The sequence below is a fragment of the Nicotiana sylvestris genome, chromosome 4, assembly GCF_000393655.2.
Source record: "Nicotiana sylvestris chromosome 4, ASM39365v2, whole genome shotgun sequence".
NCBI classification, from domain to species: domain Eukaryota; kingdom Viridiplantae; phylum Streptophyta; class Magnoliopsida; order Solanales; family Solanaceae; genus Nicotiana; species Nicotiana sylvestris.
Genome location: NC_091060.1, coordinates 67,818,892 through 67,836,595, shown reverse-complemented (window position 1 = coordinate 67,836,595; position 17,704 = coordinate 67,818,892). Strand labels below are relative to the sequence as shown.

General features: G+C 39.7%; 1 protein-coding gene across 1 annotated transcript; it reads left to right on the top strand.

Moving 5' to 3' along the window:
* Nucleotides 1-6,606: 6,606 nt before the first annotated feature.
* On the top strand, nucleotides 6,607-7,266 carry LOC138889655 (uncharacterized). The gene is made up of 2 exons (XM_070172989.1): nucleotides 6,607-6,888; nucleotides 6,982-7,266. The coding sequence occupies exons 1-2, from the start codon at nucleotides 6,607-6,609 to the stop codon at nucleotides 7,264-7,266; spliced, it is 567 nt and encodes a 188-aa protein (XP_070029090.1).
* Nucleotides 7,267-17,704: the final 10,438 nt, after the last annotated feature.

Sequence of the window (17,704 nt, the reverse complement as noted above, 5' to 3'; positions counted from 1 at the left end):
AGCAGAAGTAGAAAAGATGAAAAGCTCATCTACAGCCTTACGCAAAAAGTATGTGACTATGAGGATGATTTGCGAAACACTGAAGCGGAGCTAGCAAATTCCCGAGATATGCTAGCTAAGAATGTGAAGGAGCGGGCCAGGTTCGTTCGGCAACCGAAGGAGAAGCATGACAAATGAATGGTGAGTATAAAGAAAAAGGTCAATATCCTTGAGAATGAAATGGCCAAGTAGGCGAGAGACTTCAAAGTAGAAAGGGAGCACTGCTATGCCCTGATGGCACAGCTAGAGAAAGACTTGAAGCTACTTCAAGAGCAAAATCACACAGCTGAACAAGTTTTGGATGCCAGATCTAGCAGATCGGACGATTGCTACAAGAGAAGGGTATTATTAGGGAAAAGGTTAGGAGAATTGCATACTACATTGTGATGAAGTGCAATAAGTGTGAAGATATGAGCAGATCCATATTCTTTGCTTCAGTTATGATTTTTGTCCGACAAATCATGGATGACTTGTTTCGCCTCAAAGAAGACATGGCGCAAAGGCCCGCAACAAGGCCAACTGGAGCAGCAGTTGGAGCAATTATATATTCTTGACTTTGTTTGTTCGAGTCTATTTTTGTTAGTTTATTTTCGAGTCTGTATGGTTAGTTCGTTAGTTCATTTCGAGTTTGTATTTTCATCTTTCTTTTGAAGTTGTCGGTCCACTCATCGAGTCTGTTAGTATTTATGTTTAAATTTGTAGGGGAAATTGTCGTAATCAAGATGTTTTATTTTATTTTATTTTATGAAATTTGAAAACCCCAAAAATGTTTTTTATTATTTATTTAGCACATGTTCCCAGAACTACACTTGGTATGATTCATGCGGTGTCATGATAAGTAGGCAACCCCTATAGGATTCGATCATAACCGTGAAATGAAAGGCAAAAAATGAGAGTAAAACAAGAGAAATTGTGAAAAACATGAGAGGAAAATGAGAAAATAAAAGGATAAAAACAAGAATCAAGCAAAGAAAAGCAGGAATGAAATAAAGAGAGAGGAATAAATTGCAAAGGGGAAATTAGTGAAGGTCGGGATGACGCAAGCAACCATGCAAATGCATATTAGAAATGGTTAATTGCTTAGGTGCATTGCATCCCCAACGTGCGGTTGCCTATTTGTTAAGCTCTAATCACTAACGAGTTTGCTTGTTGCCATAAAGTTCAGGCATGTGGTTAGTTTGTTTGGCATTCTGGCAACTCACTCGTACAACACCAAGTCCAAAGATAAGTTGATCATGGCTGGCCAAGAACTAATGCAAGTGTGATTGATCCGTCAAGGGAAGGGGAAGACTCTGATGTTAATCTGAAAGAAGAGATACATAAGTTGAAACACCAAATGGCAGAGATGTACCAGGCATGGGTGAAAGGGCATCCACCACCATCATACCCCATCAACCCTGCTTTCATCCCGCCGCTAACTCAATCCCAAGAACCTCCCACTCTTGATTCATCTCCAGGCTTCCCCATTTACCACCACTACCAAGGCACCACTTCCCAAACCCTACAAGCAAAACCACCCTAACCAATCCCATACACCCCTTTGCCAGCCACCCCTATTTTCGTGGTACCCCCACCCGCTACACTCCATCGATCCTCTAGTGAGCCTTTATTCCAAACCTAAGATAACCAATACTATCCCCCGGAGCCTACTTTCAAGGCCCCAGAACATTACTCCTACACTCCTCATTTCGACCTCCCAGCTAAGACTAAGAAACCACCTAAAACCCCAAAACAGGAGGAGATGTTCAGGAAGGTCAGAAGCCTGGAACAGTCATTCAGAAAGATGTAGGGATTAGGAGGCCAGGTGATAGCCTACAAGGATTTGTGTCTATTTCTCGGTGTTCAGTTACCGGTGAGATTCAAGATGCCTAAATTTGATCTATATGGCGGGCACGGAGACCCAGTGGCCCATTTGACGGGATTCTACAGTAAAATGAGAGGAGTTGGTGGGAAAGATGAGTTGTTGATGGTATATTTTATCCAGAGTCTAAGTGGCGCAACATTGGAGTGGTATACTCGTAAGGATCACGGCAGATGGTATACCTGGGATGATTTAGCCCAAGCATTCGCCCGTCATTCCAATACAACATCGAGATTGTTCCAAATCATTTGTCGTTTACCAAGATTAAGAAGAAGCCTAGTGAAAGTTTCAAAGAATATGATTTTCGATGGAGAGAACAAGCGGCAAGAGTCAACCATCCGATGGAGGAGAGAGAAATGGTGGAGTACTTTCTGCAGGCTCTGGAGCCTACTTACTTTGGCCATCTGATATCGGCCATAGGAATTCTTTCAACGATGAAGTAAAGATGGGTGGAATGGTCGAAGAAGGGCTTAAGTCAAGCAAAATCATGAATTACTCGACCGTCAAAGCAACTACCCAAGCCATTTAGAATGGCACTGGATGAATGATTAAAAAAACGAACATGGGGCAACAGTCGATTCAGGATCATGGTTTGGACTAAGGGGCCCATCACACTATTATACCTAGCCTCGACCACATCACCGAACCTATACCCAAACCCCATATAATCCACCCCAACACTACTTCCCCTTATCAGACCCTCATATTTCTATCCACCACACCCAAACATATACTCAACGTCCTGCCTAATCACAATGGCGTGCCACAGCCCCACAAAACACCTACCCAGCTCCACAAAATGCTCACCCACCCCCACGAGCCTACCGAAACCCTGCCGCCCCAGGTTTCCAACCCAATCCAGCATTCAAAAATTAGAGGTTTGAGCAAAAGAAAACTTTACCCCATTGGGGGAGTCTAATACCAGTTTATTCCATAGATTGAGGCAGTTGGATATGCTAAGGCCAATTGAGTTGAAATTGCCAAACCCTCCTCCAAAGAATCTTGATTACTCCGTGAGTTGTGAATATTGTTCTGGTACTCCGGGGCATGATACGGAAAAGTGCTGGCACTTGAAAAATGCCATCCAGGAGCTTATAGACACAAACCGGATTGAAGTCCAAACCCTAGAGGCACCCAACATCAACCAGAACCCATTGCCAACCCATGAGGAAACGAACATGATCGAGATAGTACATATCAAGAAGCCTTCACAGTCTATGTGAGGTCAAGCCAATCAAAAAACCAATGGTTGAAGGATCAATGAACAAGTTGAGTACGACAAACGGTGAACCATTTGTGGTAGTTAAGAAAAGATCCCCAAGGGATGTTATAGCAAAGCAAGAAAAGTCAAAAGTGGTCGTGCCAGGGTTGGCAAACAAGCCTATCATAGTTATAGAGGGTGCCCGTACGGATCATGTCATCATCAAGCCTATAACCCAGTTGCCGGTAATCAACACCAAGGCTATCCCATGAACTATAAACGGGTGATAGTGACCTACAAAGGAAAGGAAGTGAAAGAAGAAATCAATGAGGCCTAGGGATTAACTCGTTCACGGAGATGCTTTGCCCTGGAAGAGTTAAGAAAAGCTAAAACATCCAGAGATAATCCAATTCTAGTAAAGAAAGCAGTCACTGGGGAAGAAATAGAGGTGTTTTTGAGAAAAATGAAGGTACAAGATTATTCCATCGTGGAGAAGCTGAGAAAGACGCCCGCTCAGATTTCCTTGCTTTCATTGTTGATCCACTCAGATGAGCATCGTCGGGCCCTGATGAAAATTTTGAACGAAGCTCATGTCCCCGACGAAACTTCAGTAAACCATCTGGAAAAGATCGCCAACAAAATATTTGAGGTGAATAGGTCACCTTCTCTGATGACGAGTTGCCTGTGGAAGGTACTGAACACAATAAAGCTCTCTATCTTACGGTAAAATGTGAAGATTCTATGGTCACCCAGGTATTAGTTGATAATGGTTCTAGTGCAAACATTTGCCCTCTCTCTACTCTAAACATGTTGAAAGTTGATTATGATAGGATTCACAAAAATAGCATATGCGTCTGAGGTTTTGAATGTGGAGGAAAAGACTCGGTTTGTCATATAGTGCTTGAATTGACAATAGAACCGGTGGAATTTACCATGGAGTTCTAGGTACTGGACGTAGCTGTCTCTTACAATTTGCTGTTAGATCGGCCTTGGATACATGGCACCAAAACAGTCCTGTCCACTTTGCACCAGATGGTCAAGTTCGAGTGGGATAGGCAGGAGATCGTCGTGCATGGTCAGGAGAATTTGTGTGCTCACAGTAATGCCTCCGTCTTGTTCATTGAGGCTGAATATGACAAAGGCCCTTGGGTCTATCAAGTTTTTGAAACAGTGCTGGCCGAGAAGGTTCCAGCTGGGCAATGTATTGCAACTCCAAAGATAACCTCTACATCCGTCATGGTGGCCTATGAAATGCTGAAAAATGGTTTTATGCCAGGTAAAGGTCTAGGTGCATCCCTGCAGAGTATCATACAGCTAGTGTCCCTCCTAGAAAATTTGGGTACGTTCGATCTTGGATTCAAATCTACAACGGCGGATGTGAAAATGGCTAAAAAGTTGAAACAGAAGGCGTGAGCACTTCCAAAGCCTATCCTGCGTCTCTCCAGGTCTTTTGTCAAGCTCGGTGCTAGGAAACGACCAGTGACAACAGTTCCAAGTTCTGTGGTTGACGTTGATGAAGAGTTAATTAAAAGGTTCCAGAGGTTGTTTTAGGATGTGAACATGGTAGAAGTTGGAGAAGGTTCTAGCAAAGCAGACGTGCAGTTCGTCGGGCCGAATGTAAAGCTTAATAATTGGAAGGCTACTCCTCTCCCTACTCGGACGGAGTCTTGGTAGTTTGTTTTGTTTTTCCTTCTATCTGGGTCATTCCAGGGTTGTGACCTAGATTTTTATTTTTTGCTTGTTGATGTACAAACCCTGTCATCCTTTAATTTCAATGAAATGCAATTTCCCCTTTTCATCATTCCTGATAGTTTTATTTTTGTTTTCTTTTCTTCTCTGTACAATTCTTTTTATGCTGGTTTCAATGACATGACATGCATGGGGAATCTTTGGTCAAGTCTTAAAAGTCAATATAATTCTAAAATAATAATCCAAGAAATAGAGTGTGATGATAAATCAAAATATGATGAGGATGAGGCCTTTGAAGAGATTAGTAAGGAACTATGTAATTTTGAAGAAAAACCCAAGCCTAATCTGAATGAAACGGAAGCAATCGATCTAGGGGATCCAGACAATGTCAGAGAAACTAAGATAAGTGTCTGTATTGAACTACAAACCAGGTATGAAGTAATTAAAGCATTGTTGGAATATAAGGATATTTTTGCATGGTCGTATGATGATATGCCAGGTTTGAGTACCGATTTGGTGGTCCATAAATTGCCAATTGATCCAGCATTCCCCCCCGTCAGTCAAGTAGAAGTTGAAAAAGTTCAAAGCTGACATGAGTGTGATGATTAAAGAAGAAGTCACAAAGCAGCTTGATGCAAAGGTCATTCGAGTCATACGGTATCCCACGTGGTTAGCCAATGTTGTGTCTGTGCCAAAGAAAGATGGTAAGAACAGTGTGTGTTGACTACCATGATCTCAATAAAGCAAGTCCAATAGACAACTTCCCACTACCGAATATCTACATTTTGATCGATAATTGTGCCAAGCATGAGATTGGATCTTTTGTGGACTGATATACGGGGTATCATCAAATTTTAATGGATGAGGATTATGTAGAAAAGACGACATTAATCACACCGTGGGGAACATACTACTACCGGGTCATGCCTTTTGGTTTGAAAAACACTGGGAAAACTTACATGAGGGCAATGACTACCATATTCCATGACATGATACACAAGGAAATTGAGGTTTACGTGGATTATGTGATCATAAAGTCCAGGAAGCAGTCTGACCACGTCAGAGATTTGAGAATGTTTTTCCAGAGGCTCCGTAGGTACAATCTCAAGCTCAACCCTGTAAGTGTGTGTTTGATGATCCATCCGGAAAACTACTAGGGTTCATAGTCATTCGGCAGGGCATTGAGTTGGATGCCTCAAAGATCAAAGCTATCCAGGAGTTACCACCGCCAAAGAACAAGATTGAGGTGATGAGTCTGCTAGGGAGGCTCAACTACATCAGTAGGTTTATTGTTCAGCTCACGACAACTTGTGAGCCCATCATCAAGTTGCTAAAGAAGAATGTTGTGGTCAAATGGACTGATGAGTGCCAGGAAGCATTCGATAAGATCAAAAAGTATTTGTCGAACTCACCTATGTTGGTCCCGCCGGAACCTATGAGACCTTTGATTCTTTATTGGACAGTCCTAGATAATTCATTTGGTTGTGTATTGGGTCTGCATGACATCACTGGCAGGAAAGAGAAAGTCATCTATTATCTCAGCAAGAAGTTCACATCTTATGAGGTTAGGTATACTCCCCTTGAGGGGACATGTTGCGCCCTAACTTGGGTAGCAAAAAAGTTGAAGCATTATTTGTCGTCCAACACTACTTACCTCATTTCTCGCCTGGATCCTTTAAAGTATATCTTCCAGAAGCCCATGCCCATAGGAAGGCTCGCAAAGTGGCAGATTTTGCTCATAGAGTTTGACATCGTATATGTGACTCTAACGGCGATGAAAGCCTAAGCTTTGGTCGATCATTTGGCTGAGAACCTGATGGATGAAGAATATGAACCTTTGAAAACTTATTTTCCTAATGAAGAGCTAATGCATATTGACGAGGTCAAGAAGGGCAAAAAGCCCGGTTGGAAACTCTTCTTTGATGGAGCTGCTAATATGAAAGGTGTTGGGATAGGAGCTGTACTCATTTATGAAATAGGGCATCACTACCCTGTCACTGCTCAGCTTTATTTCTGTTGTACCAACAACATGGCCGAGTACGAAGCATGCATTTTGGGATTAAGGTTGGCTGTGGACATGGGAGTCCAAAAAGTGCTGGTTTTGGGAGATTCAAATCTGTTAGTGCACCAGATCCAGGGAGAATGGGAGACCCGAGGTTTGAAACTCATACTGTATCGACAATGTCTGTAGGATCTCTATCAGCAGTTCAGATTAGTGGAGTTCAGGCATATCCCCAGTATCCATAATGAGGTTGCTAACGCTTTGGCTACTCTAGCGTCGATGTCACATCATCTAGATAAGGCTTATGTTCACCCTTTGCATAATCAGGTCCGTGATCAGCATGCTTACTGTAACATGGTAGAAGAAGAACTTGACGGTGAACCTTGGTTCCACGATATCAGGGAGTACATAAGTCGGAGGTATATCGAGTACAAGCCACAAGGGATCAAAAAAGAACAATTCGACGCTTGGTAAGTGGATTTTTCTTCAGTGGAGAATTTTTGTACAAAAGAACACCAGATATGGGATTGCTAAGATGCATAGATGCTAGACAAGCCACGACTATCATGACCGAAGTGCATTCCGGAGTCTGCGGGCCGCATATGAGTGGGTATGTTCTGGCAAAGAAAATTTTTGGCTCACCATGGAGCGAGATTGTATCAGTTTTGTATGGAAGTGTCATCAATGCCAAGTACACGGAGATTTGATTCATTCTCTGCCTTCTGAATTGCACACAATGTCTGCACCATTGCCCTTTGTTGCTTGGGTTATGGATGTTATTGGACCAATTGAGCCAGCAGCATCCAATGGACACAAGTTCATTCTGGTGGCCATTGACTATTTCACTAAGTGGGTTGAAGCTAAAACTTTAAAATATGTGACCAAGAAGGCACTGGTCGATTTTGTTCATTCAAATATCATTTGTCGGTTTGGGATCCCGAAGGTAATCTTCACACATAATGGTACCAATCTTAATAGTCATCTAATGAAAGAAGTGTGTCAACAGTTTAAGATTACACATCGCAATTCCACCCCATACCGTCCCAAGGTGAATGGAGCAGTCGAGGCAGCCAACAAGAATATAAAGAAGATACTTCGGAAAATGGTGCAAGGTTCTAGGCAATGGCATGAGAAGTTGCCCTTTGCTTTGTGGGGTTATCGCACTACTATTTGCACTTCAGTAGGTGCAACTCCTTATTTGTTGGTATATGGCACCGAAGCAATGATACCTGCGAAAGTTGAAATCTGATCCCTCCGGATTGTGGCTGAAGCATAAATTGATGATGATGAGTGGGTCCAAACCCGTCTTGAGCAATTGAGTTTGATTGATGAGAAAAGATTGGCAGTAATGTGTCATGGTCAGTTGTATCAAATGAGAATGGCAAGAGCATACAACAAGAAGGTGCATCCGCGGAAATTTGAAGTGGGTCAGCAAGTATTGAAACGCATCCTCCCACATCAGGCCAAAGCGAAAGGCATGTTTGCCCCAAATTGACCAAGGCCATTCATTGTAACAAGAGTATTCTCCAATGATGCTTTATATTTAATAGATATAGTAGGCAAATGTGTAGATATGGCTATTAATTCTGATGTAGTCAAAAGATATTATGTATGACTTAATTTGTGTTTGTTTGTACTTGGCATGTTTTGAAGATTGGAATGACAAAGACATTTTATTCTGCTATTTAAACACTTTACCCTTTGTTACCCCTTTGAGCCTTATTTATATTTCTTTCATACCCCTCTTTTGGAATCAGTAGAAAAATTTAGAAACACGAACGCAAAAGGTAAGTAAAGAAGAAAAGGAGAAAAAGAGAGGAGAAAAGAGAAAGAAAAGAATGGAAAAGAGTGAAGAAAAAAAAGAAAAAAGAAGGAAAAAGAAAAAAAGAGAAGAATAGTGAAAAAAAAGAGAAAACAAAGAAAAGAAAAAAGAGAGAAAAGAAAAGAAAAAGAGAGAGAGGAAAGAAAAGAGAAAAGTAAGAACAACAAAGCAATTCCTATGACATACGTTCAACCTGATTCCTTTAAAGGATACATAGGCAGCCTTATGGTTCGGTCCCATCAAAATAAAAATTCAAAAGTCCCCAAGCAAAGAAACTAGGGCAGAAGTTGTGGTTGTTGTAAGAAATCTGATTCCAAAGGTTGTAATTTTTAACCCATTCAAGCTGTTTTGAGCCTTTTGATATCCTTTATTTCTAACCCTATCAAAAAAAGCCCATATTACGGTCCAAAGAAAGACCTTCCGATCAGTTTTTGAGAGATGCCAAGTCGCGCAAGTAGATGTGTGATTCATATTAGGGACAACACTCTGTTCTAAGAAGGAAAAATGAAAAAATGAGAGAGTCTTACTAGAAAAAACCCTCACGGGCATCGTAAGACGATTGAAAGCTAAGAGAAATTAAAATAAGAGAGTCTTATTGGTAAAAACCTTCACGGGCACCGTAAGGCGACGGTGAGTTGAGAGATGAATAAATGAGAGAGGTTTGCTGGTAAAAACCCTTCAGGGCACCGCTAGATGAATAAGTTTGTTTACTTTGCAAGGGAATCAGATCATGGGAACTTCAGGCATAAAGTGTGAAGACTGAAAGAGGATTGACTGAATGGGCTAGGCTGATTATTCCAAAGTGCATGTCATGACCATTGATGCCAATAGCCTCACTCAGATAAGTCATCTTCCCTTTTTTCATCAAACAGTCTTTTTGTTTTGATTCTCTTCTCTATTCATAACTCTCGAAGTTATTGCACTTCATTTCCTTTTGGGTCTATTCCTCTAAAGCTTTTTCAATGTTAGACTTGCTAAGCAAAAGAAAGGATTGCAAAGATTATTACCAACTTCCAAATTGCACAAAGCAAAGTGCATCCACAACATGCCAAGAACAGCATGATGCAAAATGGGAAAATAAGGTATTAGCCGGGGTTCGAGTGATCAAGTGGTTTCGTGAGTTATGGGGAGAAATACAGAGTTTCAAAAGGGAGAGACAGACATGATAAAACAGCAGGCTGATTATAGGGCACTCGGGTCATTCAAGGTTTCGTGGTTAAGGTTCAATCAGAAGGTGAAATAACTTTTTGCCAGTCAAATGCAGCTGAGCAGAAAAAAGCATGGCAGTGGGAAGGCCATCCTCAGCAAGAATGCCGCAAACTAACCACCACATTTTCAAACTGACAAGATTTTTCTTTGATTGAAACAGGGGCAGAAAATTTTGTTTGTTTCGAAGAAACCCCCCGTGAGAAAAATAGGTGCCAAATAGGCTCGGCAGTAAAGTTCCAGTACCCTCCTCGATAACAGGATTTAGTAAAGTTTTGAGACCCTCGCAAATGACAAAGTCTGATGAGAGGTCCACTTTTGGGAAGTACAATTTGGAATTTAAGTCTCTCACTTTTGAAAGGAGGTTTGGTTTGAAATTTTCACGATAAAGGAATTTAATTAAGAATTTATTTTGATAACAATAATTGGTTAAAACTCACAGATGTTCCCAATATCAAACTAGGGCAGAAAAAGTTCTTTTGTTTTGTCTATTTTTGTTGAAATCAGGTGCCCACCTGAAGAATCAGGGAAGACAACATGAGTTTCAAGAATAGAAGATAGTCAGAGCTCAAGCAATCAGGCACCAACCTAGAGAAACAATGGAAGACAGTTCAAATAAGAGTAGTTTCAAGAAGAGGACAATTTAGGTTCAGCAATCAGGCACCCATCTGGAGAAACAAGGGATAAAAGCTCAAGTTTTGAAGGAAAATAGGGCAAGTTCAGCAATCAGGCGCCAACCTAGAGAGCAAGGCAAAATGGTGCAAGTTTCTAAGGAAAACAGTTCCAAGTAGCAGGAGAATATAGGTTTGAGTATCTGTAATCAGGAGTCCGCCTGGAGAACAAGGGAAAACAATTCAAGTTTTACAGGAAAGGAATGTAACTTAAATATTGGCAATCTGGAGCCCACCTGGAGAACAAAGGGAAAGCAGCAATATTCAAAGGAAAATGGTTAAAGTTCAGCAGTCAGAAGCCCGCCTGGAAAACAAGGGAAAGCAAATCAAGTTTCACGAAAAAGTAGTTCAAAGTTTAGAAATCAGAAGCCCGCCTGCAGAACAAGGGAAAACAAGTCAAGTTTCGAGGGAATACAATTAAAGTGTTGGAAATCAGGCACCCACCAGGAGAGCAAGGGAATACATTTGAAGTTTTGGCAATCAGGCACCAACTTGGAGATCAAGGGAATACAGTTCGAGTTTTGGCAATCAGGTGCCCACCTGGAGAGCAAGGGAATACAGCTAAAGTGTTGGAAATCAGGAACCACCTGGAGAGCAAGGGAATACAATTAAAGTGATGGAAACCAGGCACCCACCTGGATGGCAAGGAAATACAATTTGAGTTTTGGCAATCAAGCACCCACTTGGAGAGCAAGGGAATACAGTTCGAGTTTTGGAAATCAGGCACCCACCTGGAGAGCAAGGGAATATAGTTAAAGTGTTGGAAATCAGGCACCCACCTGGAAAGCAAGGGAATACAGTTGAACTTTTGGCAATCAAGCACCCACCTAGAGAGCAAGGGAATACAATTGAAGTTTTGGCAATCAGGCGCCCACCTGGAGAGCAAGGGAATACAGTTCAAGTTTGGCAATCAGGCACCCACTTATAGAGCAAGGGAATACAGTTAAAGTTTTAGCAATCACGCACCCACCGGGAGAACAAGGAAAGCAGTTCATGTTTCAAAAGAATACAACACAGGTTTCAAGGGAAAACAGTTTAAGGTAACGAAAGGAATACAATTCAAGTTTTGGTAATCAGGCGCCCACCTGGAGAGCAAGGGAATACAGTTAAAGTGTTGTAAATCAGGCACCCACCTAGAGAGCAAGGGAATACAATTGATGTTTTGGCAATCAAGCACCCACTTGGAGAGCAAGGGAATACAGTTGAAGTTTTGGCAATCAGGCGCCCACTTAGAGAGCAAGGGAATACAGTTAAAGTTTTGGCGATCACGCACCCACCTGGAGAACAAGGAAAGCAATTCAAGTTTTAAAAGACGACAACACAGGTTTCAAGGGAAACCAGTTTAAGGTAACGAAAGGAATACAATTCAAGTTTTGGTAATTAGGCGCCCGCCTGGAGAATAAGGGAATACAGTTAAATGTTGGCAATCAGGCGCCCGCCTGGAGAATAAAGAAATTCACATCAGAATACAATTCAAGTCAGCAACAAAGGAAGCTCACCTGGAGTGTACAAGTCAACGGAGCGGCAGAAAATGCAAGATCAAGTTTGAAGATGTATAAATATGATTCTTGTAATTCATAGATCATAGTTTAGTCTAGCTTCTTTTATTTTGTCTTAGTGTAATAAGGAGTTCAGCAAGCAGTAGCAGCAACAACAATAGTGAAATCAAAGCTTCGTGGTAGTCACAGCTACCAAAACTTTCCAAAATATACTGACCTACTTCCTTTATAGCCAATGCAATGTAGGCAACCTCGGAAGCAAGGTGCGGTCGAATCTTTCAAAAATGCTTCCCACGGAGTATTCAAACGGGCAAAAATCGCTCGTATCCGCTCACTTTATCTTAGCACGAAAACCTTCGTCTTTCCGAGCAAAGAGGAGTAGTTGTGAGCACGTGATTTTTGCCCTATAGGAATTACTCCCATAAAATACAAGAAAAATAATTTTTTCCATTTTTTCCCAATTTTATGGGATTTTGTGAGCATTTGTGTTAATTGTTTGCATTTCTGTGTATGTTTATTTCTGTTAAAAATCATGAAAATGTCAAAATACCATGTATTGAATTTAAGATTTATTTTTACATTTTTAAGGTTAATTAATAAATTAGTTGCTTTATTAAAAACATGAAAATCACAAAAATTGGCTTGCTTTTGCAATTTTAGCCTTTTAGTTTTGAATTAGTAATTTCTTTTTTTAATTTAGGAGTAATTAATTTTTGTAAATATTATGGTAGAGAATTAGTTTAATTTTGTAAATTAATCATTTTTAGGAATTTAATTTAGATATTTTAATTAATTAAAAGAAAAAAAGAGATCAAATGAAAAGAAAAAGGAAAAAAAGGAATTAGAGGGTGGTTGTTTATTGGTCTAGTTGCTGAAGCCCAAGTTCCTTTCACCCCAAAGCCCAATCCCTTTTCTCACAAACCCGTCCAAGTCTCCTGCCCAACCCGGTCCAGTCCCGTATTGACCAAAACGATCCCGTTTTCGTGGCTTTTCATCTCAGCCATTGGATTTCAATGATCCAACAGCTCGGAAATTATTGTCTCTAAGTATATTACTGTCCAAACCCAGGTTCCCTCCCCAGTCCAAACCTCACTCAGTCCATTCCTTATCTCTAACCTTAGAACCCTAGAATTTGCCGCCATAAATTCCTCCACCGTCTTCACCGGCGGAGGACCACCCAGTCACTTCCAAATTCCTACTCCACAATCACCACCCACCCCTGATTCCTAATACACCGCCATATTTCCCAAAACCCCCCACCAAATCCGGCCAGTTTTAGATATAAAAAAAAGAGAAAGATCTTCAAGTTTCCAACAACGATTTGACCTGAAACTTGTATTGATCGTTTGTTCTCAACAAGAACATTCGATTAATGCTAATTTTGGTTTAAATTGGAGAATGTCGGTGGTCCGTCCAACCATTCGTTTACTTATTTTAGGTATTTTTGTTTCTCTTCTCTTCTTCTTCTTTCTTTGTTTTCTTTTCTTCTTCTTCTCCTTTATTTTCCTTTCCTGTTCTTTCTATTTTTTTGTTTCTTTTTCTCTTTAACCGGTTAAAGAAATTCAGGTAGCAATAATCTGTGGTTTGTTTTGGATAATTTTGTTAACCGGATTAGAGTTAATTTTGTCCTCTTATTCTTTGTTTGTCTGTTTGTCTTGTATTTATTCTTTACCCAGTTTAGTCCCTAGATTTCGAGTTATTATTCAATCTTGGTTAAGTATTCATTGATCAAATCGCTTACTTTCTATTCCGTCGATTAGATTTTGGTTTGTCCTGGGTCAGAACTTGAGTTTCAATGCTCATTTTGGGTGGTTTGGGTTTCAGCCTTAGGCTTTTTGGTCGTCTCTGACCCGGTTCAAAGAATCCCGTTCATTTTGGTTTGGGGTCTTTGGTTAATTTGACCCAGGAGTGATTTTCTGAATGTCAATTACAAAGGTGTCAAAGGTGTTTTGGGTATTTGAGAGTAGGGAATAATTTCTGTTATGGGGAAGCTTCTAAAGGATAAGGTTGGTGATGGTTTGTTAAGAGATAAGGGAAGGTCAGATATTTTGAAGGGGTAAGAAGGATAAAATGACTAAGAATTGAAGGGGTAAAAGGAGAATTGGCTAACCAGGTTAGGGCTGTTTGAGAAGTGCCTATATAAAGACCTTTTTCTTTCATTTTAAGCAGCCATAGATACTCTGAAAAAATACTAAAAAAGTTTCTGCATCTTTTGGTTGAAATTTCTTTTGATTTTGCTCTTTGGTCTTCATTGTCAGTCAGAATTAAAAAAATTTAAGGAATTTTTGTTCATTTGGGTTTAAAATGGTTTAGAAGAGCTGAATACTGCCGTGTTGATTTGCTGAGCTACTGTTACTGCTGAAATGCTCACTTTCTTTGCTTTATTTTACTTCCAGGTATTTCTTGGGACCTAAATGACATGTTGAAATGAAAATATATAACCCAATGCTGGAAATCTCACAGCTGATGTTGCTTGTTGAATTTTATTCCTATATTTTTTTAGATCATTCAGTTTTCTGTAATAACTTAGTTTTCTTTTATATGTTTATTTGCTTATTCATGTTACATGACTTGAATCTCATTTGTAAGGTTGGATTAGCATCCTAACTCAGCATGTTGGTTTTTGAATTAGTTAAAGTTCTGTTTGTTGGATACGTAAAGTATTTGAACTTCCTGCAGCATGGGTCTAAGATAGATTGAACACTTTTCTTTTGGTTTTGTTTAGGCCTGTCAAAGTCAGTGTGAAATTTTCAGATTTAGGGGTTAGTCATAGGATAATTTCATTGGCTTATTTCCTTATAAAGTTTGGTTCGAGCATTTGTGTTCTTGAAGAGCTACATGTTGAGTAATAAGTTGTTAGTTTGATAAGTGTTAAATATCCCGAACTGTGTAGGATTTCCACTGCTATTTGTAAGGTTAAAATTAAGGTCTGAATCTCACACCATTTGTTATAATTCAGCTTGAGCCAAAATTGAGATTGGAACGCTGCATAGTCTTAACCTCATATTACTTATTCAATTAAATTCAAAACAGTTGTTTTTCTTTTAGATAGGTAATATGGTTATTGGGTGTTGTAGCATTTTGGGCTTTGGACATCAATTTGCTGCATGTTGATCATAGCCAAATGGGCTCAGCCAGCTTCCTTGGGCTTCAGATGTTTCCACCGTTCTGTAGGGACTCGATCTTGAGTCCCATACTCTTTAGCATTTATTTTTTCACCAGATTTAGCTTACTTTAGTCCAGGATCTTGAGGCCGCTTGGAAATGGGGGGTCGTTTGCCTTACCATTCTTTGGGCTCGCTTTCGAGCCCAATTCCCCACTTAAATAGCTTCTATGGGTGAAGGTCTACAACAGGCTTGGCCCAAATGCCTAAAAGCCCAGCGTGAACCCTTTTTCCCTTTCAATTAATAGTTGTGCAAATATGGCCTTAGATTACATTGGTTAGATTAACTCTTGTAATTAGATTGAGGTGTGCCATTTGATTAAATCGCCTATGGCCCTCACAAATACTTAATTAGATATTAGAACAAATATTTGTAGAAAAGTCTTTAGGCTCGATTAAAATACAATTGTGATTGTGTACATGTTCGCGTGACATAATTACAATTCTTAAAACCAATTCGGAGTATGCATTCGTGCATCTTCGAACAAACTTGCTTAATAATAAAATTTGTCTTAATAGGCCGCTAAATTAATTTAGTTCATATAGTCCGAGGTGTGCCATCCATAATTTAATCACTCATGGCCCTCGTATTAATTTCATAACCTAGATATAAAAATGACAAATGTTCGTAGTTTGCTTTAGGCACGTTTAATAGTATCGTGGTTGTGGACACGTTCGTGTGACATTATTACTATTTCTAAAAACAAAACTGGAGTATGTGTTCGCATAACTCCGGCCGAACTTTCTTAATAAATATAAAAGCGTTATTAATTATGGACACATTCGCATGACATAATTTTTGACGCGCTAAACAAATGGGTACACGTACGCGTGACCCGTTTCAAGATGATTTCTTAATTAAAAGAGGCAAATGTACATAGGTTCTAAAATGAGTAATTAAACAATTTTAATAAGCCAAGTATGATCATAGCGATCGTGCTAGAGCCACGAAACTCAGGAATGCCTAACACCTTCTCCCGGGTTAATAAAATTCCTTACCCGAATTTCTGTGTTCGCGCACCGTTAATAGAGTCAAACTTCCTCAATTCGAGATTTTAAACCGGTGACTTGGGACACTATAAATTATCCCAAGTGGCGACTCTGATTTTAATATAAATAATCACGTTTTGATTGTCACTTAAATTGGAAGAAACTCCCTTATACTCCCTTCCGAGGTTAGGAAAAAGGAGGTGTGACAATAGCATATCTGTAACATTTGAATAAGTACAATCTCATCCCTTTCTCATTCTTATTGAATTCTTCCTTTATCATTCCATAGTTACTAGATCCACTTAATTCTAACTTAATACCACACCATTATATATTTCCCCCCTTTAGGGTGTACTAAGAGTTGGAGCTACGACGACCTGCCTATAGATGTTTTACCTTTTCATCTTTGGCATCCTTTCACATCATCGGTGATCCTTACTCGCCTTGCGATAGTCCTTCCGTACAAAGGATAACAAAATATCCTCACTCGCGATGGTGACATTTAGTGTAACTGGCACATACACTCGCTTAATCTTAACTTTACACACATTTCTTGCTTTAGGGAAGCGTCTTCCTGAATGACCTTTAAAGTTTATTCTTCTGTTGTCCATTCTATTGTTGCCGGAATGCAATCTAAAATTTTCGTGATGCCAACCACTACAAATAACTAAATTCCTAATTCATATTTAGTTTATCTTGTTCACCAATTCACACTAATTTCTATTATTATGGGCTCTAACTTTTCTTTTTGGTAGTCGTGTTAGAGTCACAAACTTATTTCTCAAAGTGACGATATGACTTTATGGCCTATACTCTTTTGTTGTCTCAAGGCTTGTCACCTCTTGTATTTTCCTTCACTTGACTATAAACTCTGTAATATTGTCATTTTTTATCTACTATTGTCATCCATATATCACATCTTACTCATAATGCTTCCTTAACTCTCTTCTTATTTTTTTGCTAACATTTATGTCAATCATTTTATTCTGAAAACTCGAACAAAACGTTCTTTTGCTTTCAACTTCCCTTTGCTCCATCCAGTTGCTCTTCAAGTTGATTTACGTTCTCACTTTACTAGGGATGCAAGCCACACTAAGGTAATATATATCCCCTCAAGGCTTATAGTGCATGTCTTTGTAGTACTTATATCTGGTTGCACTATTTTAGAGTGTACCATCTGGATGTCTCATAAAAATATCTATTAGCACATTTGCAGCATCCTTCGGAAATGTCAATTGACGCAAACAATTCATCCATCATATCTTCTTATACTACTCCTATTAACCCCCATAGGGCATATCTGGAATGGGTGCGTCCAATTGTATATACCTCTGTTACTGTTGAATATAACTCAAAAAACTTATGTTCCTCTACCTGAACTATAAAAGTTGTTAACCTTCATTAACTGGGCGCCTCGTATCCTTCTTCATCTCGCTTCGTTAGCTTTTTGAAACTTGTATTTATCTTCTTAATCTCTCATTTTCTTTCACCATAAAGATGGATAGGCATTCTTGCCTTAAGGCTTCTTATCATGAAGCTTACACCTCTCAGTACACTCATG